Source organism: Microtus ochrogaster, chromosome 2 (assembly GCF_000317375.1).
Source record: "Microtus ochrogaster isolate Prairie Vole_2 chromosome 2, MicOch1.0, whole genome shotgun sequence".
Taxonomy (NCBI): domain Eukaryota; kingdom Metazoa; phylum Chordata; class Mammalia; order Rodentia; family Cricetidae; genus Microtus; species Microtus ochrogaster.
In genome coordinates this window covers 20238026-20262258 of record NC_022010.1, presented here as the reverse complement: position 1 = coordinate 20262258, position 24233 = coordinate 20238026, and the positions used below count along the sequence as shown (strand labels likewise).

Below are 24233 nucleotides of genomic sequence, written 5' to 3'. Positions count from 1 at the left end.
CATTACAGATAGTTTGAGCCACCATGTGGTTGCTGGGAATTGAACTCAGGACCTCTGGAAGAGCAGTCAGTGCTCTTAACCGCTGAGCCATCTCTCCAGCCCTGTACAGAAATCTTAATGACTGATTTTTCAAGTCCTTCTGCAAGTGTTTGTCTATTTGGATGTAGTTCCTGCATCTTTTCCATGGTGGAGAACTTGCTTAGCATGGCTAAGGTTCTGAGTTCTATCACCAGTGTTGGCGAAAGAAAGAAAGAAAAGAAAAGGAGGGAAAGGGTTGGAGAAAGGGAGGAAGAGAGAGAGAAAAACCTATAAAATAGGAATCGCTTTGCGAACTGTTTCAGACTTGGTTGAATACACATTAACTTAAAGCCCACTTGAGTAGAGAATTAACTGGCTCCCTTTCCAATTGTGGTCTTCAAACTAATCATTTATAACGTCTCATATAGCCTTTTACATCTTTACCTCTTGGTTTTACGACTGCCTGGGCAAAAGCTCCCGACGTGCTGCACAGTGGCCAGTAGAGGGATCCAGCAAGCTTCTTGCTCTGTGGCTGACTTCTGCCTCTTTGCCTGCATGACTGGTGAAGGGGCGACTTGCCAGATAAGACGGTGGCCAGCCTTGCTAACCAGGAATCACTTTTAAAACTATGTTTAACATGTCCTTTCAGTCTTATATTTGATCTTGAAGTCACCTTCTTTCTGTTTTGCTTGGGGAGCCATTCATTATTTTGCTAAGATATCTTTACTGGAGTCCTTGAGGATAGGCTAGGGGTTGTGTTTGTTTGACTTCGTAGACTTCATCAACAAAATAATACAGTTGGAATTCAACTTCAAGTCACTGGTACCATGTGTTATGTAATTTTTTGTTTAGTGTGTTACCCCAGTCTCCACCAAAATTGATTCTTTAATAGTTTAGATTTGGCCTGATCTCTATTTCTCAGTGCCTAACTAGCAGCCCCTGCTCCTATCCTGAGATCACCCTTTAAGACACACAGCTGTGGAGAAGGACACTTGCCCTCACAGGCCAGCTCAGTTAGGTCTGTAGGAATTCTGCCCGTCTTCTCTCCTGCACACACATTACTCCGGGGTCTCTCCTGCACACACATTACTCCGGGGGTTTGACGTGGACCTCAGACCAGCAGAGCTCAAGTGTAGATGATGGATTCTCAGGTTTCCCTGGTGGTTTTACCTGGTCTGCTCTCAGAACATCAACTCCTGCTTCCTGTCTCCTCGGAATTGTCACAAGCTTCTGCTCGAAGTCGAGGCTTCCCTAGCCCTTCCTTCCGCTCACCCTTCAGACTGCATTTGTATCATGCCAGCTCTGTCTCTCTCAGTGCTGTGATGGAGGGGACACAGTGGAGAGGCACGCAAGTGTCAGTTTTAGGGTACTATTATGTTTATAAGAGGCGATGATAAGAGAGAGGAAGTCTCCAGATTCAGGTTACTGAGCCATCTTTCCTGTCACAAGATCTCAGTCTTTTTTTTTTTTTTTATTCTTTTTTTTTTTTTTGAGACAGGGTTTCTCTGTGGCTTTGGAGCCTGTCCTGGAACTAGCTCTGTAGACCAGGCTGGTCTCGAACTCACAGAGATCCACCTGCCTCTGCCTCCCAAGTGCTGGGATTAAAGGCGTGCTCCACCATCACCCGGCTAGATTTCAGTCTTTTAAAAGGTGTTTGCTTGTAAGAGGAAAGTATACTGTCCTGTAACCGAGAGGGTGGAGGGATTTAAAGTAATGGTGAGGAGGGCACAAGCACCTTCCAAGAATCATAAGTACCTGGGAACTGAGTGTTGGCATGGGTTAGAAAAAGTGAGGAGTGGCTGCCAGATTTCTGACTTTAGGCTCTTTCGTCTTCGAGAGAGAAGTACAGGGAGGAGCTAGTTTTTGGAAAGTAGTCACAATTGCATCAGATGTGTTGGTTTCGAAGCATCTGGAATGTCTACGTGGAGATGTGTGGGAGACACTTGGCTACAAAGGTCTGGAGCTCAGCTCACATATCTTGGAAACATGAATTTCTCCAGCAGAACCTGTAGTAGCTATGGAGATTGTGCATTTTGTATGAGGAAGTCAGTAAGAGGCTTGGAGGGAAAAGGTGACGGTGTGGAGTGCTAGGGCCAGACAAGGGAAGAGAACTTGACACACGAAGAAGGAATAGTCAGCGAAGGGCCAGACAAGAAAGAGGGACACTGTGGAATCCATAGGGTGACCTTCTAAAGGAAGAAGTGGCTGGCAGTGGCAGAGCAGAGGCAGGGTAGGGTATCTGCCAGGATGCCTTGGTTTATGTAGTGTTGGCAATGGAACTCAGGCGAGAACCCTAGCAAACTAAGCCACATCCCTCAGTTTTGCCCAGAAAATTCTCAGGGCTCAATGCAAAGTCTTTTTCTCTTCACCTCCCACCTCTCCTCCCCTTGTTTCTTTTCATCTTTCTGCTCCCTCCTCCTCCCTTTCCATCCTGCTTGAGATTGAACACAAGGCCTCCTGCATACGAGGCCAATGCTCCACTGCTGTGAAATCTCATTTGAGGAAATGATTGGTAAACATTTCAGGGGATTTGAGGATAGAGCTTGACCACGTGCGCTGTAACAGTGCCTGAATGACTGGAGCTGTGTTGGGGCTGTCGTCATGGTGATGCTTCTGCTAGAAGCATATGGCCAGTGTGAGCGCTGGCGGCTGAGTCCCTGTCTTGACTGCTGGGAACTGTGGACAAATTACTTCCTATCTCCTTGTCACTTAAACATCCTCCTTTGGCAGCAAATGGAAAACAGGCAGTAAGTGGTGGTAGCAGCCACTTCAGATACGAGAATGTCACCTCTCATAGCCCTCATGAGTTCTAATTGCTACTCTTTAATTTTTTTACATACGTGGACCTGAGGTTTGGGGAGGTACTTAACTCACACTGCTTCTCAAACAGTAGGCAGCTGTGGCTTTGCATCTTTATCCAGAGTGTCTTTAAACTCCATTTGTGTCGGACAGACCTAAAGGATGAGTGTGAAACTCTAGAGTCAGACCCAGGAAGAAATGTCGAACTTACCACTTGTGTGGGGATAGCGAAGGTAGGGTCATTCCTTTCCCCTTGAAGTCTTGTCACTGGAGCTGGAGAGATGGCTCAATGGTTAGTAGCACTTGTTGCCCTTGGCGTTTGGTTCCCAACACTCACACGGAGGCTCAAAACTGTTTATAATTCCAGTTCATGGAATTTGATGCCCTCCTTTGGTCTCCATATGTGGTATACATAATATTCTTGCAGACAAATCCTCATACATGAAGTAAAATTAATCTTTGAAGTCCTGTCACCTTTTAACCTCTTCAACAGTGGGCTGTGTATCTCTTGTGATAATTGCTACTGGGTATGGTGACCTATAATCCTGTTGGGAGGTGGAGGCAGGAAGATCAGGTATTAAAGTATCCTTGGCCTCATACCAAGTTTGAGGTCATATGGTAATTACTATCTTCAACTGTTACTTAGCCCAGGCTGGCTCAACTTTGATATCCTATCTCAGCTTCCCCAGTTCTGAGACAGGCCTGAGCCATCATGCCTGGCTTCTTTTAATTTATTAAGATAATTCAAACCTCAGTAACACTGTGTATTAATTACTTTTTGCTGTGCAAAATGCCTGACCAAAGCCACTTGCGGAGAAAGGGTCCGGTCCATCATGCTGGGGAAAGCATAGCAGGAGTGGGAGGCAGCTGGTCACAGTGCAGCCTCAGTCTGCACTCGGAGATGGATGCTGCTGCTCAGCCCCCTTTCTCCTTTTTGTTCAGTAGGACCCCAGCCCTAGTGGGTGGCAGTCACATTAGTCACATCACCACCCCAGTTGATCCATCCGGAAACGATCTCACAGGCATGTCCAGAGGTTTGTTTCCATGGTGATGATAAATCTAGTCAAGTTGACAACCCCTGTCTATCATCACATCCTAGCATCTAAGACATTGAGGCAGAAAAATCATGAGTTCAAAGTTATCCTCAGCTAGATAGCAAGTTCAAGGCCAACCTATCTTAAGAAATAAAAATGCGATGCCTCAGTGAGTAAGGTACTGGCTGCCAAGCCTGAACGACTGAGTTTGACTCCTGGAATCCACACGGGAGAAAGAGAAACAGCTGCAAGTTGTCCTTTGACACCAACACGTGTGCTGGGGCATCTCACACATGTTCGTTCTCTCTCTCTCTCTCTCTCTCACACACACACAAATAAATACATGTCTAAAAAATAATCCTTCTAAAATTAAGACAAAACAAATCTGAGCAATATATAACGTTACTCTCAGAACTGGATTCTTAACCATTTCTAAGCAGTGACTAACCAATGAGGAGAATCTTCTCTTCATTTTCTTTAAATTGAACCAAGAAAACACTTTCTTATGTAAAACGAAAAAAGATGGTAGTTTGTTTCCTTTTTTAAAAAAATAAGTTAAATTTAAAAAAGAGTATAAATAAAAATGGTAAAGCAGTAAAGAAAGGAAAAAAAAAACACTTTCTCATTTTCCAAATAAAAATTAGTGTAGCAAATATGGGGAGTTCTGTTGTTGTGTATTCTTGAGACAGGCTGGCCTCTAACTCACAGAGATCTGCCTGCCTCTAGCTCCCAAGGGCTGGAATCAGAGGTTTATGCCACTGTGAATGGCAAGTGTTATCTTTTAAAACATGCTTTAGATGTTCTTATTTCTTATATGAGTATGGGCATGCATGTGTCATTGTGCAGGATGGGGAGATCAGAGGACAACCCTTGGCAGGCAGGTTTTTCTTGAAGAGGGATGGCGCTCCAGTCGTTAGGAGGTACAGGAAGGCAGGTGAGCTCAGCCCTCACCTCTGCTGTTGCTCCCTTAGGAAGCGCTGTGCCTGTGTCCCCTGTGGGATGCTGGCGCATGGACCACTGAGGAGAGGCCCAGTGTCCCCTCCTCTTTGAATCTTCCTTATTACAGGGCCACCTGGCAGGGATTCTCCAGTTATTTCCTGACAGGAACTTGATCAAGACCCAAGGTCCTTCAGGGCAGGAGAGTTTTAAGCAGTTGATGTTTTTCTTTTGACAGAGCCGAGAAGCTTCAGCTGCTGAACCACAGGCCAATGACCGCTGTTGAGATCCAGCTGGTGAGTGGGGGTCGCTGGACTCCAGGAGTTGTTTTGTGGGTCTGAGATGCAGAAAGGCTGTGAGTGAACAAGCCAGGGACTGCACACCCATTCCCGTGCCGTAAGTGAAAGGAGAGACCGAGCGAAGCCTCACCGCTTGGAGAGTGGGACTCTGGAAGTTCAGTTCCTTCCTTGGGTTTGGCAACCCTTTGTCCTCTGCTGTTCTAGGCCTTTCTGGCCATGGCTGGCCTGTAGGAGTTACAACCAACCAGATGTTGCATAAAAACATTAGACTCAAAGTGCATCCCTCCCCCACGCTTCCACCTCCTTTTTTCTTTCTTCCCCACATGCTGTCTTCTTCGCCTGTCCTGCTGGGCCTTCTCAGTTGTCCCCGCTTTCTGTTGCTTCCACCTCTGCTTAGTCTCTTTCTCTCTCGAGCATATAACATTAATTTCTGTCCGCATTTCATAACTCACCCCTGCAGTTTTTCATCCTTCTTTGTGCTTCTCTAAGCATGTGTGACCACACCTGCCTTACAGATCCTTTTCTAAACCCATGAACGTGGTCTCATTTTCCTGCATAAAAGTATCTGGTGCAGCCTCGTAATTTGTAAGGCCCAATATGCAGTCACAGTGCAGGGCTTCAGCCACGGTGGACAGAGACAGAGCAGGGTGTCTGGGGAGGAAGTGACAGTGCAGGCCAGCGAGAGGCTCCTTTCAGGTGTCATGCGGCAGGGGCCTTCTGGTACACGGCAGAGCATCAGTTAGCTGTGAGGGTTAAGCAGGTCCTGTCACTACCAGGAAAACTTGGTTTTGAGAATCAGTAAAATAGTTGACAAAGTTTATCTTAGAAATATTCAGCTCTGGGGGCTGGAGAGATGGCTCAGTGGTTAAGAGCATTGCCTGCTCTTCCAAAGGTCCTGAGTTCAATTCCCAGTAACCACATGGTGGCTCACAACCATCTGTAAAGAGGTCTGGCGCCCTCTTCCGGCCTTCAGGCATACAGACAGAATATTGTATACATAATAAATAAATAAATATTAAAAAAAATATTCAGCTCTTAGCAGGGGTTGGGGGTGCATGCCTGTGAGCCCACTGTTGTGGGGGCAGGAGTAGAGGGTGACAGTTTGAGGCCAGCCCAGGTCATATATTATGCTCCGTTCCTGAAAAATACATATAATAAAAAACAAAAACAAGTACAGAAGAAGCATTCAGGTCTTTGTAAAATTTGCAAAGTATGGAAAACAATGACCCAAGAACCTCTATGCGCCTCTCAATTTATCTAAAACATTTCAAAGGTTATAAAGTAGTTAAGTTTTGACTAAAGCCTTCATTGTCTTCCTAGAGTTGTGTCTGTCCTTCCAAACATACCCAGAATTAAATTATAGACATTCCTTCCCTTCTGGGGAGCTTCCTGGGGGACTCGGCCTTTATGCTAAACAGAGGTCCCCATCTGTGTGTCCTCATTGTTCTAGATGTTAGACAGATTCAGCTTGCAGGAGAGGGAAAGATGAAGAAACCGATCCCTGTCCCTTGGGTTAAGGATCACGTGTTGGGTCTCCTCCAACTTTAATCAGCACCACATGCTGTTTGTGGCCAAGTGACAGATGAAGAGGAGCCGTGAGGAGGGTTAGAAGGGCTCCATCCCGAGCCTGGGGAAAGCTCCGGACTTGCTTGTTGGAAGAGCTGATTCTGAGCGCTCTGACATGTTAGACGTGCTCCAAGGGCCTTTCCGTGTCCTTTTAGTGTTGGAGGAGGACAGATATTCTCACCTTTTTATTTCAGAGGACAGTGAGTGGCCAGTTGAGGTCTGTATCACCAGAGACAGAGATGAGGGGATTTACTAGGGGAATAGACCACAAGGTTATGGGAGCACAGAGGTCCCTCCCAGAAAGCCATCTACAGGCTGAAGACCCCAAGGTACTAGTAGATTGGCTCAGTCCAGATGGGAAGTCCTCAGAATCAAGGAAGCTGATAGTTTAAACAGTCTGAGGCTATAGGGCTTGAGAGCTTAGGTGACTGCTGTATGTTCTACAGCCTTCAGGCCAAAGATTCTGAACTGAGGTTGCCCAGGACACGAGTGACCCACTTGGGGTAAGAATGGTGCTGTCCTGACCCCAGCCACTTGAGTGGTGCTCACCTGCATTAACAGTAGACGTTTTCCAGTAAGTCGATTAGCTCACACAGGCTTCCAGAGACACCTCACAGATGCACCCAGAACCTTACCAGTCGACCAGGTGCCGTCAAGGTGATGCCTAGAATCACTCGTCACAGCTTGTGAGATGGTTAGTGGTGTTCCCTCAGCTGTCTCTTTCTACAAACCCTTCTTTCCTTGCAGCAGAGCATTTTCTTATCAGATCTTTTTCCTACCATAGAATTGGTGCAAAAGATAGCGAGTAGCAGGGCTTAGATAGAGCAGCGTCCTGACTGCCAGAGAGCATGAGGAATGAGGGTTTCTCAGAGGTCAGAAAGCAAAGGACTTGGTTTCCCTGGAGTAACGACAGCCTCAGAAAGGGGCTGCACCACCCATGCTTGCTAGAGTTCGGTTGAGAGCAAGAAGTGCCTCAACTAGGGTTTGTTGTGGTCCTTTGGTGGCTGTCCACTGACTGAGAGGCTCTGTGAGGAAGTGGGCCTGCTGTGAGAGTCCAGCTTGCTCTGCTGTGCTCCATCACAGATCCTTGTCCTGCACAGCATTCCAGCCTGTGCCCATCAAGGCCCATTGGCTTACATTCCCATAGCAGCCCTACAGCTCACTGTCAGCATCACTTTCAGTTGGTCAGAGGAAGCTGTTGAGAGGCCAAATAGCTGCAAGTCATGGCTGTTGCTACAGCTGAGTTTTCCAGGATGAACAACTCTGTTTAGTATTGGACCTTATTACCTGGATGTATCATTTAAGACCCAAGTTTCAACATAGGATTGATTTATATGTACTGTAACATATAGATTGAAAGTAGTTGTATACAGTATTTTTTGGTAAGATTTTGTTGTATTTATTCATTTTATGCAACCTGTCAATTGAGGTCAGAAGTATAAATTTCTACCTAGGAGGAGAGCAGTTTTGTCTAGTCTTCCCTAAGGGAGTGTCGTGTTAGTGCTCAGAAAGGTCCTGATTCTAAGGTGATGGTGTGGAAGAAATAGCTCAGTGGGTACAGTGCTTGTCCCCCACAAGCTCACATAAAGCTTGTGTAGTGTGAGCATCTGTAATCCTAGTGCTCCTTTAGGGAGACGGTGGCAGAGAGAGGAGAATCCCTGGAGACAGACAACTGTCCTGTCATGAATAAGCTCAGACCAGGTGGACTTTGAGGATCAGACCCCACAAACACATCGCAAAGATGAAAAACTTGCAAAACTAGAAAAAGTAAGTTGAGTGGTGGTGGTGAACGCCTTTAATCCCAGCACTCCCCCCATTCCGGAAAAACAAAAACAAACAAGAAAACCTCAAGGCTCCATTTCAATATTCCCCAATACCAATGCGGCAAGTTGTTCACAATATAAAAGCAAATAAATATGTAAAACCCTAGCAGGCAGACAGCTCTTGGTGAATGACAAATCTCTGCATACACAAAGCTCTCTAATTCCTGGAGGCAGCCAAATACTCCAGAAGAGGCCACTCCCCACTGGAAGTTGCCAGTCCTAGCACGCGGCTTTCCTCACATGACCCAAGCCTAACAGGCCAACAGCAGCAATTAGAAATCAAATGCTTTAACACTGAAAGCAGTTTTAAAGCTTTACTTTTCTTTTCTTGTTTTGGTTTTTCAAGACAGGGTTTCTCTGTAGCTTTGGAGCCTGTCCTGGAACTAGCTCTTGTTTGTAGACCAGGTTGGCCTTGAACTCAAAGGGACTCTGCCTCTGCCTCCGCTGCACCAACGCCCAGCTGAGCCTTGAGTTTCTTATTTGGGCTGTCCTGTGGGGAGGAAAGGTGAGGCAGGATGTAGTTGCTGACCTCTCTGGTGGTCCAAGAAGAGGGTAGTTAAGCTTTCGTTTTCTTCGTGTGCCTGAAAACTCAGAATCTTATGTTTAAAACCACCTTCCCAACTACAGTTATCCTGTGGGTATAGTTCTGGTAAAGTTGCCAGCTTGGAGAGCTGGTGCCCTTTTGCTAAGGTCATACCTAGTGATCCCTGATTGGCACTGCCGCTGCCAGACCCAGTCAGTGATGCTGGGCAATAGCACTGGTTCTATGTAAAAGGAAGGCCTCAGAGGGTTCCACCCACCCCGTAGCAGGAGCCTCCATACTGCTGCCCAGCATCAGTGAGAGAGGCTCTGGTGCTCCAGAAGGAGTTAGGATTGAGCTTAAAGACCTGGGGCTGCAGACAGAGCCTCTTGCACACTGCCGTGCCTCCCAAAGTCATTATGCTTCAGTACAGTCAGTATGTTTCCAGTGCGGCTCCTCATATGATGGAGCTCTTCACAGATGCTTTGGCCAGGTTTGGCAGTGTTTCATCAGCTTACAATCTTTCCTTTGCACTAAATAATCAAACCAGATATTTCACTCCGGCTCCCTTTCTTCTTTGGGGGCATACTGTGTTGGATTACTGCCTTTAATTTTTTGTGTCTGATCTGATTTTGTGAATTTTTTTTTTTTGAGGTAAGGTCTCATGTAGCTTGGGTTGGCCTCAAACTTAATATGTAGTTGAGTTTGGGATGATCTTGAATTCCTGATCCTCCTGTCCCTACCTCCTAAATATTGGCAATAAAAACATGCATCAACATATCTGTCTAAAAATGCATTTTTAAAGAATTGGATTTTTTTCTCGTTTTTCTTATTATTTTAAAACATTTCATAAAGTCTATTTTGATTATATTCTTTCCTCTCCCCTGACTCCTTTCAGATCCTTCCCACTTCTTTACCCTCCCAATTTCATGTTCTATCTCTCTCAAAGGAGAAAACAACCACACAAAAATCAGAATAAACAAACAAAAGATCCCTAATAAAACAAACTAAAACAGAAGGCATAAAGAGCATGAAGTCTGCTTTGTGTTAGCCTGCTCCTGGGCATGGGTCTTGCCCTGGAGTATGATTGGCATGCCCAGTGTTACTCCATTGGAGAAAACAGATTTTCCTTTTCCCTGTAGATTTCTGTTGCAAATAGCCTCTTGGTTAGGAGTCGGACTTTGTGTCTACCTCCCCTTCTCCGTGATGGGCTAAACTTGTCTGTCATAATCCATCTGAGTTCTTGCTGTGCCTTGAAGACTCCTTGTTATCATCCATCACCTCTGGCTCTTGGAATCTTTCCGCCTCCTCTTCAGCTTAGATTTCTGAGCCTTGATAGCAGGGGGTTGATCTCATTAGAGCTGAGTGTTCCAAAATCCCCCACTCTCTGCAGTGTCCAGTTGTAAGTCTGTGTTAGGTCCCATCTGCTGCAAGAAGCTTCACTGGTGAGGGTGTGTGATGTGCTGATCCGTGGGAACAGCAGTGTCTCATTAAGAGTCATTCTATTGCTACATTCCTTTAGCAGATAACTGTAGCAGATTTCCCTTAGGACCCATGCCCTGTCTAGTCTCAGGTTCTCAGCCCTTTAGCAGTGCCATACAGGGGCTCCATCTCATGGAGTGGGTCTTAAATCCAATCAAAAGGCAGCTGATTACTCCTGTAACATTTGAGCTACTGTGGTAGCAGTACATCTTGCAGACATGTTTGTAGCTAGGTGATTATCGAAGACTACTCTTCTCTGATAATGTGCTTAGTACCTTCTAGTACAATGAACATGATCCGGTAGGGGAGAAACTTCTGTTTCAGGGCACCAACTCTGTTTTTTGTTTCTTTTGTTTTTGTTTTGTTTTGCTTTTTTTCGAGACAGGGTTTCTCCATAGCTTTGGAGCCTGTCCTAGAACTAGCTTTTGTAGACCAGGCTGTCCTCCAACTCACAGAGATCTGCCTGACTCTGCCTCCTGAGTGCTGGGATTAAAGACGTGCGCCACCACCGCCCGGCTTGTTCCATCCTTGATGACATAGTAAGTGGTGTCTTCATATATGCCCTTACTCTTAGGTTGTGGAGGATAACCAACAGTCTTGGCAGCACCCTGTGATTTGGGGGGAATTCTTTGGGATCCCTTTGACCAATGACTTACCACGTTGTAATCCATTCCTAGCAATGGGGGAATGGTTACTTGGTAGCATAAGATGTCTTGGTGGGAATTTCTTCCACATATGTGTACATTTCAGCAAACATCTATAGTAATAGGTTTCCATGGTTTCTTTGTTTGTTTGTTTTGTTTTTGTTTTTTTCAAGACAGGGTTTCTCTGTGCCTTGGAGCCTGTCCTGGAACTTGCTCTGTAGGCCAGGCTGGTTTCGAACTCATAGAGATCCACCTACCTCTGCCTCCCGATTGCTGGGATTAAAGGCGTGTGCCACCACTACCTGGCTCCATATGGATTTTCAAAGGGCCTTTAGTGTTAATTTTCCCTTCCCACATTCCCTCCCTTACCCTGTTCTTTCATCCCCATTTTATTCTCCTATTCTAGTTTCCCCTTTATCTCTTTTTGTTGTTTTGTTTTTGTTTTTTGAGATAGGATCTCTCTACATAGCCCTGGCTGTCCTGGAACTTACAATATAGACCAGGCTGGCCTTGAACTCATAGAGATCTGCCTGACTCTGCTTCTAAATGTGCACCACCATACCAGACCCTTTATCCCTTTATAACATCGTATTCTCTTTCTCCTTCCTTGGAAGATCCCTTTCTTCCTGCGGGTTACTTACTAACTACCTAACCTATAGACATTCTAAATGAAACACATATACTAAAGCTTAAAAGCTAATTGATCATATAAGAGGAAACATTCATTTTTGACTTTCGGGATCTGGGGTTGCCTTTCTTGGGATGATCATTTCTAGCTACATCCATTTATCTGCAGATTTCAGTATTCCATTGTATAAGTGTCTCAACATTTTCGTTTTTCATCACCTGATAGACATCTAGGCTATTTCTGGTTTCTGGCTTCATGAATGTGGATGAGCAAGTATCTCTGTAGTAAGATGTAGAGTCCTTTAGGTATATATCCAGGAGTGCTGTAGCTGGATCATGAGATAGATGGATTCTCAGCTTTTTGAGGAACCTCCACACTGATTTCTACAGTGGCTGTGCCCCTTTGCACTCCCATCAGCAGTGGAGGAGTGTTTCTCTTTCCCTGTATCCTCGCCAGCATCTGCTGTCGTTTGTTTACTGATCTAAGGTGAAATCTCAAGCAGTTTTAATTTGGATTTCCCTGATGGTTGAGGATATTGAACAAGTGTTCCTTTCCTGGCACTGCACAAGCCCAGCTTGCTGTATGCACCTGATAATCTCAGCACTTAGGTGGTGGTGGCTGCCAAATCAGAAATTCAAGGTTATCCTTGACTACATGGCAAGTATGGGAACAGTCTGGGGTACTTGAGACCTTGTCTAAATAAAGAAAAAAGAACCATTAGAAAATGGTCAGGTGCCAGGCGGTGGTGGCGCAGGCCTTTAATCCCAGCACTCGGGAGGCAGAGGCAGGCAGATCTCTGTGAGTTCGAGACCAGTCTGATCTACAAGAGCTAGTTCCAGGACAGGCTCCAAAAACACAGAGAAACCCTGTCTCGAAAAACCAAAAAAAAAAAAAGGACACCCCCTACTTGAAACACCCAAAACTATTCTCTAGCTATAGAAACGGTTTGGCAGAAAGGAAAGTGCTCTGTGCACCCGCGATGTGTTCTTGGGTGTGTCTTATGTGGTCTTCAGATCAGCACTACTGTGTCTGCATGAGGAGGCAGTCAGACTGCTGTTCTCTTCGGGATGGAACCTTTTCCTTATTTGACTTCCCGCTGTACATTTGCTAGGGTTCTTTCTGTTTTTTTTTTGTTTGTTTGTTTGTTTGTTTGTTTGTTTGTTTTAATTTATTTATTTATTTATTTATTTTGCTTTTTCGAGACAGGGTTTCTCTGTGGCTTTGGAGCCTGTCCTGGAACTAGCTCTATAGACCAGGCTGGTCTCGAACGCTAGGGTTCTTTCTGAAATACCTTTTTATATCAGTTGCTGGGTCTCAGAGGGTAGTTGTTAAAAAAACCTTCATCCGGTGTCAGTCACATGCTCATGGCTCATTGTGAACACAGTCTTGCATACCTGCATAGTGCTTTTAAAGTTGTTGGGTTTTTTGTTTTTTTGTTTTTTCGAGACAGGGTTTCTGTCCTGGAACTAGCTCTTGTAGACCAGACTAGCCTCAAACGCAATAGAGATCCGCCTGCCTCTGCCTCCCAAGGGCTGGTATTAAAGGCATGTGCCACCACCACCTGGCTTAAAGTTGTATTTTTATGAGGATGGAGAGTTAAGAGCACTCTGAACTCCAGGTTCAGTTCCCAGCACCTCTGTGGTTTACAACCATCTTTAACTCCAATTTTAAGGGATCTGATGTGCTCTTCTGGTCTTAGCAGGCATCAGGCACACACGTGGTACACATGTATGCAAAATGCTCATACATGTAAAAAATAAATTTAAAATCTTAAATCTTTTTATTTATGTTTATGTGTGTGCCTGTGCCTGTGTGAGGATGCACGTGGGTGCCTGCAAAGGCCAGAGGAGGGTGTCGGAGCCCTTGGGGCTGGAGTTGCAGGTGGTTATGAGCTGCTGTGTGGCTGCTGGTACCTGAAATAGGTCCTCTGCACCAGCAGCCAGTGCTCTTAACTGCTGAGCCATCATCTCTTCAGCTTCTCTTTTTTTCTACTTACTTGTCAGGCTCCTCTTCTGCCTTCTTTGGAGATTAGTGGGTTGCGTTTGTTTCTCTTGCTTTAATAAAATACCTGACATAACCACTTTACAAAGAAGAAAGGTTTATTTTGTCTCATGGTTTCAGATTCAGTCCAAGTACAGATGGCCCTGTTGCTTTAGGCCTGGACAGTAACCAAGCCATAAACTTGAGGAAAGTGTAGGGTCCTAGCACCCCCAATATCCTGACTTCCTCCCTGTACTCCCCACTACTAAAGGTTCTTCTGTGTCCCAGTAGTGTCATAGGCTGAGGACCAAACTTCCTAGGCACAGCATTTGAGGGACATTTAGGAGCCAAACCACAATGTGGTATGTGTTAGCTGGAGGCTTTCTACCTGGGGAAGCCAGGCTGGGGGTCCAGTCCTGCTTCTTGCTAGGATTGCAGTGAGTATTGGAAGAGATCACGAGGACCCTGCAGAGCTCTGGTGAGCAGCAGGGGTCTTGAGAACTGTTAGAGGATAGAAACTGGTACAGGGGCCGGGCGATGGTGGCGCACACCTTTAATCTCAGCACTCGGGAGGCAGAGGCAGGTGGATCTCTGTGAGTTCGAGACCAGCCTGGTCTACAGAGCTAGTTCCATGACAGGCTCCAAAACCACAGAGAAACCCTGTCTCGAAAAAAAACAAAAGAAAAAAAAGAAACTAGTACAGGGGAAGCAGCATCGAGTGACTGGGTCATATCACTTACGATGGAGGTGGTTTGTTGTGAAATCCTAAAGTTTATCTAGGGCCCTGTCACTCCCCAAAGGTGAATTTCTTTGCACACCCGACATACTAGTGTGTGGATGTGAATGGGAACAGAATAGTTAGAATTTCCCTTTATCTAAAGAAGAACAAGCTGGACATAGTGGTGATGCACATCTTGAGTTCCAGCACTCACAAGACAGACAGGCAGATTTCTGTGTGTTGGAGGCCAGCCTGGTCTACATAGTGAGTTTCAGGACAGCCAGGGCTACCTTGTCACCAAAAAAAGGAAGAGCAACATGCAGGAAGAGAAAGACAGACAGACAGATGCTCAGCTCCACAGACCCACATTGCATGCTTGCTTTGGCTTGATCTTGGATTTGAGCTGGCTTCATCCTACTGTGGATCCTAGATGAAGACCTGGCTGGCTCAGGTCCAGGTTCTGGACTGGCACTGTGGACTGCATGGCTCAGGTGGGCAATGAAGGGAGGCTTACTTCTAACCCCTGACGGGCTTCCTTTCCCTTGTAGATGGTAGAAGAGAGTGAAGAGCGGCTCACGGAGGAGCAGATTGAAGCCCTTCTGCATACTGTCACTAGCATTCTGCCTGCAGGACCAGAGGATGAACAGAGTAAAAGCACTAGCAATGATGTGGCGATGGAAGAGGAAGACCCAGCATAGATGTGCACAGCTGGCAAGGTTGTTCGTGGAGTTCAAAGCCCCAGCAGCCATTTCCTGGATGTTCAGAGGATTGTTTATTTGGTTTTACCCTCTCTCAATATGTCCGATCTCAGAATTGGTTGGGAGAAATTGCAAAAATAAGATATAAAGAAATCTTTATGCCTTGAGATCAAGAAACATGGGGTCAGAGAAGGGCAGAGAGCTCAAGACGGGACTTGCCTGTGCAGCTTTCTGGGTAGAAAGACCTCTGTGGCCTCTGCCACACTTGTCCTCAGTGCTAAGCTATTTAGCGCTTTGATGCCTGTGTTGTAGGCTGTGGCAGCGGCTGGGTGAGAGTGGAGCTGTGGAAATGGCTCATGCTTGAGACCTCCACAGCTGCTCCTGGGGAAATGACCTAGAGCTTAGCTCACTCTAGAGGAATGTCCTTAGCAGAAACAGGACGTTAGAAAAGGAGATTAAGAGCAAACTCCAGTTTGAGCCCAGCCTGGTCCGCATAGGAAGGAAAACACATCTAACATGCATGCATACCACATACATACAAAAAAATTAATCCTTTTTCTGTTAATTGCTAAAAACAATTCTTACAGCTTTGGTAAATGACAAGGAAAAGAGACTTATTTTGTCTCATGGCTCTGGTTCATGGTCAAAGGGCATCTGGGTATGGCCCTGTTATTGCCAGAGTGCGTGGGTAGCACAGGATCCCACCTGATGACAAATGAGAGGCACTTGTTTATTTTCAGTCACTTATAGCCCAAATTGACCTTGAACTCAGTCTGTAGCCCACTCTGTCATCAGACTTTTGATGATTCTTTTGCCTCAGCCTCCTGAGTGCTGGGATTAAAAGTGTATGCCTCTCAGCTTGAAAGGCAGAGGCCAGCCTGGTCCACATAGCAAGTTCCAGCCAGCCCGAGCTACACAGTGAGACCCTGTCTCATAAAAACAAACAAACAAACAAGCAAATAAACACACCATATGGTGTGCCACTATACTGTATGTGTGTATTTTGGGGGGAGAGGAGGTTAGTTTGTTTTTTGAGACCTTTTTTGGTCGTATTTAATAGGAGTTTAATGGCATTATTATATAATGGGAAGATTCTTTCTCTCCAGACACCATAGTTTATCAAATCCAATGTGCAGTGATAGGTAATCTCTTTTGAGTCCCATAGATCCCCCCCCCCAAAAAAATTATCGGACATTGCCATGACTTCAAAACTCAATGGTATGATCCTTTTGATAAAGACATTCTGTACTGGAGATGATGAAGGACGTAAAGTCTGGTACTAACTGGAAACTTTATCCTGTTAGTGAGGGTGTTCTTCTGCCAGAAGTACAAGGTAGTGGTTCTTCATCAGAAGCATCAGATTCAGAGGTTTCAGTACCTTCTTTCATCTTCTCCTTCAATCTTTCCCCAAGGTACGGGTTAAGAAATGAATCCTGTGTGGTGACTAGCTGGCCCGTTCTTCTTCAGGGAGGCTGCAGGCGGACAGTTGAATATTCAGTCACCTCTAGTCTCCCTTTGTCTTAGTTCCTGCGGCAGAGGTACTAAGTAGTTGTTCTACAAGAACATTAGCGCAATTCTCTTCACTCCTGTCCATGGGAGGAAGTCCAGGAGGCAAAGATTCTCTACCAAGTGTCTTCCCTGCTGGGTGTGGAGATGAGTCTTCATGTGCATTTGTCCTTCAGAGGGGTGAAGCAGTGGCTCTCCCTGAGGACATCTTCATATCTCCAGTCCTCCTCTTCACCCTTCTTCCAGCCAGCTGATCTGCTGTGACAACCATGATGAACCTTGATGAAGAAACACACCTTCTTATCCACAGAGATACATTCTCTTCCATAAATTCATTTCTGGGTCTTTAGTTGTTTTCTTGGCCACAGAGTCACTGTCAGAGTCCTCAGTTGCCCGCCGAGGAACATCAGGACCAGGTTTGCCAGCCTTCTGAAGACTTCTGCTTGCTATTGTTATTTTGTTTTGGTTTTTTCGAAACTTGTTTTCTTCTACTTTTTTAAGACAGAGTTTCTCTGTGTAGCCCTGGCTGTCCCGGAACTAGCTCTTGTAGACCAGGCTAGCCTCGAACTCAGAGATCTACCTACCCCTGGCTCCTGAGTGCTGGGATTAAAAGCATGTACCATCACCTCCTCGCTTTGTTTTGTTTTTTGAGACAGGGTGTCATTATGTTGCTCTGGTTGGCCTCAGAATCAAGTAGGTCTACCTCTGAGCGAGGGAATAGCACACCTCTGGGTGTGTCTGTGAGAGTGTTTCCAGAGATAGATCATGAAGACTGAGCTAGGCCCAATCGCTTAAGGGATTAGAATGGATTGTTGAGGCAGGTAGAAATTCCTGTCTGGTTGGAGGAGGTAGGTGAGAAGGAACATGCCTTGGTGGCTGTAGTGATCTGTCTTCTTCCTGCCATTTCTCTCCTCTTTGCTTTCTGTTTGCTGCCTGTGCTCCCACCACCATGATGCTCTCCCTCTCTGTAGGCCCAGGAACACAACCCACCCGGTAACCACACACTGACATCTCTGAAACCATGAGCTGAAATAGACAAACTCCCTTAAATTGCTGTTGTCAGGCTTTGCTTACAAAAAAGTCTCTAGTATGGAAGTTGTTCCTGAGTCACAGATAGAGACCCTGAAGCTGCCAGCAGAAAGAAGCATTGGCCTGAGGAATCAGAGCCATTAAGCAGCAAAAGTGGGGTACACACTCCAGGACTATCTGCTCCAGACATAGACTCCACAGACTGGATCATCAGGCCTCCTAATCAAGCCTGGTTCTCTTTTTTAAATGTGTATTTATTAACTGGGAGTTGAACCTTGGGTCTCATCCATGCCCGACATGCTACTGAGTCATGCTCCCAGAAACAATGGGCAACCCTCGATAAAGCTCTCCTGCTAAGCCACAGTTTTGGCTCCTCACTGGAGGATTCTAAGCAAACCACTCTCCCACTGAGTGACTCTCTCCAGTCCTTCCCTGATGGAGTCTAGGCTAGTTGTACTGCTGAACTCCATCCCTTGCCCTCCCTCTTTTCCAGACAGGCTAAGCACACAGCTCCTAATCCTCCAGCTCCAGCAAGTCGCTGCTCTAGGGCTGCATCACCATCCTTGGTTGAGCAATCCTTTTACTGATCTTTCTTCCTTGGGTTCCTGAATATTTCTGAGCAAATAAAAGGGGTTTTAATTAGGATGTGTTTGTTGTTTTTGGAGATAGGGGTTTCTCTTTGTAGCCCTGACTGTCCTGGAACTTTTTATGTAGACCAAGCTGGCCTCAAATTACAGAGATTTGCTTGCCTCTGCCTCCCAAGGTTGGATTAAAGGTGTGCACCACCAATGCCCAGCTAGTTTCTATTGCTGTGACCAGTACCTTGACCAAAAGCAACTTATACTTCCAGACCATCACTGCTGAAGTCAGGCAGGAACTGAATCATGGAAGAACACTGCTTACCGGTTGTCCCTCCTGGTTTGCTCAGCCTACATATCTATCTGTATCTCTGTATTACCCAGGACTCCCAGCCCAGAGATGGCACCACTCAAAAAGGGGCTGTGTCCTCCCACATCAATTAGTAATTAAGAAAATGCACTGCATTTTCACACAGACCAATTTTATGGAGGTTTTTTTCTCAGCTGAAGTTCCTTCTTCTACTTGTAATGAGTTGACATAAAACTAACCAGCACCAGGGTAGAGCCGGCAATTTTGGGGCTGGGTAGTTACACGTTCCTGATTCTGTAGTCAGTTCCTGGCTAGAGCAGCAGCTATTCCTGCTTAAAGCCTCATTATTCACCTACATGTCTTTGGTGTCCTGTCTCATATTTGGGTCAGAAATTGTGTTCACAGAATTAGAAGCTCCAAGTTGTCCTTTTGCAGGGCAGGCTGGAGGGGCCTGGAAACCTGGGAGATTTGGGGTTAAATGTTCCAGTTCTTTCCCAGTGAGAGTCTCAGAGAGGAGGACCAGAGCATGCATTGGCAGGGTGGTGTTCTGGGGCAAGGAGCCAATGCTGAGTCATAGGGGAGTCAGGGCCAGGGCAAGGCACACAATGCCAGAGCTGCTGAAGGAAAGCCCAAGGCTGAACTGGCATGGTGGAAGTCAGCAGCAGTGAGCAAGGTCACAAGAGGGAGCTGCAGTCGATCTCAAGGGCTGGGATAGGAGAAGCTGGCATGTGTCTGCAGATCCCCAGAGCTGCTGGGCTGTTCTCAGGGTGGATGGTGGCCTAGGCCTGCTCGATTGGTTGGTTCAGCGCTGGAAGTGCTCAAGACTAGGAGGGATGATCGGCCCAGAGTGGACGAGGCTGAGGAGCCTCAACTAGGGGTGTGCCAGGCTGGGGGGAGCATTAGATAGGGGTGTCTCTCAGGCATCATAGTGTTCAGCTCTCCAGCTGTGGTGAGGCACATCCAACAGACCCCTCTGGCCCAGACTTACCTAACTACATGAGGGTCCAGCTTCTCTGAAGTCTCCTCAGTTGGGGGTGCCTGCTGCTGCAGCTCAGCTGTGGCTTCTCTGTTGATCCTCACTGCTCTGGAAGAACACTGCATTCTTCAAGAGCCTCACTCCAGACACTTTCCGTGTTAGGACTTTTTGTTTACCTTTCAAAATATGTGCAAACAAATTTATAAAATGTGATAAAGAATAAAAGCAGGTGATGTAAAAATAAATATGTTTTATTTACTTGAATTAGTGTGTGTATGTGGAAGCCAGAGGACAGCCTTAGGTGCTGTTCCTCGGGGACCATTCACCTTGTTTTTTGTCTGTGTCACACTGGCCCAGAGCTCAGCACTCAGTCTACTGGCCAGTGCTGCTGGAGTTCTGGCATTGCAAATGCATGCCACCACATCTGGCTTTCTTAGCTTTTGTTTTTTGTAAATTACATTTATTTATTATGTGTATGGGGGATGCCATGGTGTGCATTTGATGTTCAGAAGGTCATCCTTAGCTGAACTGTTTGAGACTGGTCTACACAAGACTCTAGCTTAAAAAAATTCTTAATTATCTTGGTGTTCAAATTGCCTCAGATTTGTTGGTAGAAACCACTTTAAGATATCTCCTGGGTCCTTGTGTCATAACCCCGTCCTTTTAAAAGTCTCTTTGATCGAACCAGATGTGTATCTTGCCAGCTGTGGATTAAATTACTTCTTTAAAGAAGTTCAAAGTAGCAGTTTAATTTCTAATTCTTTTGTTGTTGTTTTGGTTTTTCTAGACTGGGTTTCTCCGTGTAACAGCCAGCTCTCCTGGAACTAGCTCTTATAGACCAGGCTGGCCTTGAACTCACAGAGCTCACCTACCTCTGCCTCCCTAGTGCTGTGTTTAAAGGCATGCGCCACCACCGCCCAGTGAAGCAGTTTTAATTTTTTTTTTTTTGGCTCCCTGTCGGGGAATCGAAGCAGTTTTAATTTTTATTAGTAATGAATGGTGCTAAATGTCAAGGTTAGGGTCTTGACATCATCGCTGGTAAAAGATAATATCGGCTTTTTTCTGCTTAAGATTCATTTTTATTTGTGTGTATGCCTGTGTGCACATGATTGCAGTGTTCATGGAGGCCAGAAGAGGGCATCGGAGGAAGAGGGCATCGGACCCCTTTAAGCCAGAGTTGGTGGTTTTGAGCCACCTGGCATAGTTGCTGAGAGCCAAACTCACATGCTCTTTAAGTGCTGGGCCATCTCTCCAGCTCCCTTACACATTTAGTGTTTTCGTTTTGTTCACTGAGCCAGGGTCTCACAATTTAGTCCAGGTTGGCTTCAAGCTTGTAATCGTGCCTCAGCTTTCCAGATCCTGAAATGTGTACATGTATAGTACTGCACCCGATTCCCCCTCCCATTCCATACGTTCATATTTCTTCCTCTAAGACTCCTGGCTTCCAACTATATCAACATATAAACTCAATCCTCTCTTCCTTCTAAAAAGTTCCCGAACGGCTTCCTGCGTACCATTAGGCACAACAGCTATTTAAGAGTTTAGGGCTAGTGAGATAGCTTGGGGTAAGGGTGCTTCCTGCACAACCCTGGCCCCAGCCACAGGCAGAAGGAGAACCTACTCCACAGAGCTGTCCTCTTATCTCTGCATACCCGCCACGCTCACCCACACACAGCACAATGCTAGTAAATAAAATTTTAGTCTTAAGAGTTCAAGGCTTGGCAGTGGTGGTGCACACCTTCAGTCCCAGCACCCCAGAGGCAGAGGCAGGAGGATCTCTTGAGTGTGAGGCCAGCCTGGTCTACAGAGAGAGTTCTAGGAAAGCCAGGGCTACACAGAGAAACTTGTCTCAAAAGGAAAAAAAAAGTTTAAGCTAGGCTTTGGTGGAGCACATTTTTAATTGCAGTATTTGGGAGGCAGAGGCAGGTGGATAGATGTGAGTTGAAGGCCAGCCTGTTCTACATAGTGAGTTCTAGGACAGCCAGGGCCACACAGACCCTGCCTCATAAGAGTAAGTAACCCCACACCAACAAAAAAACAGTTTAGAATTTGTTGATTCTCTTTCCTCCCCACCACATCCTCTGCCCCCAGCTGAGGGTACAGAGTCAAATCCTGTGTTCAGTTAGTGGGCTTTATTCTTTACAAAATTGCAGTGTGGCTGTGGAGCAAATTCGAAATAAAATTGATTTCATTATGTGCAATCTGCTTTCAATTCTTGCTTTCTTTCCATTGTTACTAATTTATATCCCTTTTTTGTTTATTTTTGAGACAGTATAGCCTAGATTGTTCTAGAACTTGTGTGTGTTCTGTTCTGCAATTCTACTATATTCTGCAATTCAATATATCTATTTAATATCTTCTGGAAGTTATTCCATACCAGTTTATAGAAATACTCATTTTTTTATGTGTGTGCTTCTTTTTTAGTTGGTTTTATTTTGTTTTTGAGGTGGTTTTCATGCATCCTCTGCTAACCTCAAACTTGCTGTGTAGCTGAGGACGAACTTGAACTTTTCGCCTGCCTTTGCCTCCCAAGTGCTGGGATTAAAGGTCTGCGCCACCACCGCCCCGCCTAACTTGAATTTATCTTCCTGCCTTCACCTCCCGAGTCAAAGGTTACAGGCATATGACAGTATACCTGCTTGATGTATTGCTGGGAACCAAATTCAAGACTTTATACAACTACAGCCCCAACCTCCAACTGATGTATTTGTTACCAAGTCCTTGGTGCCACTGGTCATGACACACACTTTGTTTGTTTGTTTAATATTTATTTAGAAATAAAATAATCTTATTTTAAATACCAATCCCAGTTCCCTCTCCCTCCTTCCCTCCTGCTCCTCCACCTTCTCCCCACCACCCCGATCCACTCCTCAGAGAGAGTGAGGCCTCCCATGCAGAGTCAGCAAAGTCTGTCACGTCATTTGAGGCAGGACCAAGGCCCTCCCCCCTCTATACCCTGAGCAAGGTGTCCCTCCATAGATAGTAGGCTCCAAAGAACCTGTTCATGCACTAGGGATAAATACTGGTTCCACTGCTGGTGACCCCACAAACTGTCCAGGTCACACAACTGTCACCCACATTCAGAGGGTCTAGTTCTGTCTTATGCAGGTTCCCCAGCTGTCAGTCCAGGGTCAGTGAGCTTCCACTTGCTCAGCTTACCTGTTCTGTGGATTTCCACGTCATGGTCCTGACCCCTTTTGCTCATAATACTGCTCCTCCCTCTCTATGACTGGACTCCAGGCGTTTGGCCCAGTGCTTAAGCTGTTGATCTCTGCATCTGCTTCCATCAGTCGATGAAGGTTCTATGATAATGTAGCCATAGTCTGATTACCAGGAGGGGCAGTTAAGACACCCTCTCCACTATTGCTTAGATTCTTAGCTGGGGTCATCCTTGTGGATTCCTGGGAATTTCCCTAGTCTGTGGTTTCTCGCTAACCCCATGCCATGATAGCTCCCTCTTTCAAGGTGTCTCTTTACTCTCCTTCTCTGTCCTTTACCCAACTCACCCTTTCCAATTCCTCATGCTCTCCTCCCTACTCCCCTTCTCCCCTCCTTACCCCCCTATGACCCTTCTCCTCCCCCCACATGCCAATTTACTGAGGAGATTTTGTCTACTTCCCCTTCCGGGGGGATCCGTGTATGATGACACACACTTTAAATACCAAGCATCTATAACTATAGTTCATCTGGATACAGACTGCCTTCATTGCTTAGTCCTGCTTACTGGGTCAGATAAGACTTCATGACATATAGCAAAACCTCCTGCAGTTAGTTTGCACAAAAAAAAGCACTCGTTACAGGACAGTAGGTAACTCAGAACCACCTGCAACCGAGCCTCCAGGCACAGTGCCCAGGCCACGTTGTAGAACTAACTTGAGGTTACCAGTATTCTCACTGCAGAGCCACGGACGTGGCTGTCAACGCAGACCTGCACCGATGCCACTGTGTCTGTGTAGACGTCACCCTTAGAGCTCTTGCCCACCCCATGCGGGGTGTGCCTTCCTGTCCTCACTGACAGGCATTCCTCATGGAGCCTGCTTCCTTCCCCCCCCCATGTGGGATTCCCCTCTGTAAGCTCTGAATATGTTTTATTACCATTGGTTAACGAATAAAGCTGCTTCGGCCAATGGCTTAGCAGAGCAAAGCCAGGTAGGAAATCTGAACAGAGATATAGAGAAAAGTAGGTGGAGTCAAAGAGACGCCATGTAGCTGCCAAAGAAGGACATGCCAGAACTTTACTGGTAGACGACAGCCTCATGGTGATACACAGATTAATAGAAATGGATTAATTCAAGATGTAAGAGTTAGCTAGAAATATGCCTAAGCTATTGGCCAAACAGTGTTGTAATTAATATAGTTTCTGTATGATTATTCAGTCTGGGCTGCCGGGAAATGAGCAAGCAGTCTCCTCCTATACCCCTCCTTCCCTCTTTTCCTCATTTCTTTTGAGATGGGATCTCAGGTAGCTCAGGCTCGCCTCAAACTCACTATGTAATCAAAAATAGTCATGAACTCATATGTCTTCTGAAAGTGAGATCTAATAAATGCTTTGGACAGATCCTCCTGGCATTTCTGATTCTCCTACCACCCCCGTTGGAATCCCAACCATCCCAATCTCAGAATGCTTAGGGGCTCTCCATTGGGGGAGCCTCCATGCCATTGCTTTCAATGTTCTGCCAAATCTAGATG

At 45.9% G+C, this 24233-nt stretch overlaps 1 protein-coding gene across 3 annotated transcripts in view; it reads left to right on the top strand.

The window, feature by feature from the left end:
• Positions 1–15312, top strand: part of Crcp (CGRP receptor component) — a 34560-nt gene extending 19248 nt beyond the window's left edge. For all 3 annotated transcript variants that reach the window (XM_005344553.3, XM_013350389.2, XM_026785060.1), the window contains 2 exons: positions 5026–5083; positions 14996–15312. In XM_005344553.3, coding sequence (XP_005344610.1) covers positions 5026–5083; positions 14996–15145 — 208 coding nt within the window. In that variant the 3' untranslated portion in view covers positions 15146–15312. The remainder of the gene's footprint in view (positions 1–5025; positions 5084–14995) is intronic.
• Positions 15313–24233: the final 8921 nt, after the last annotated feature.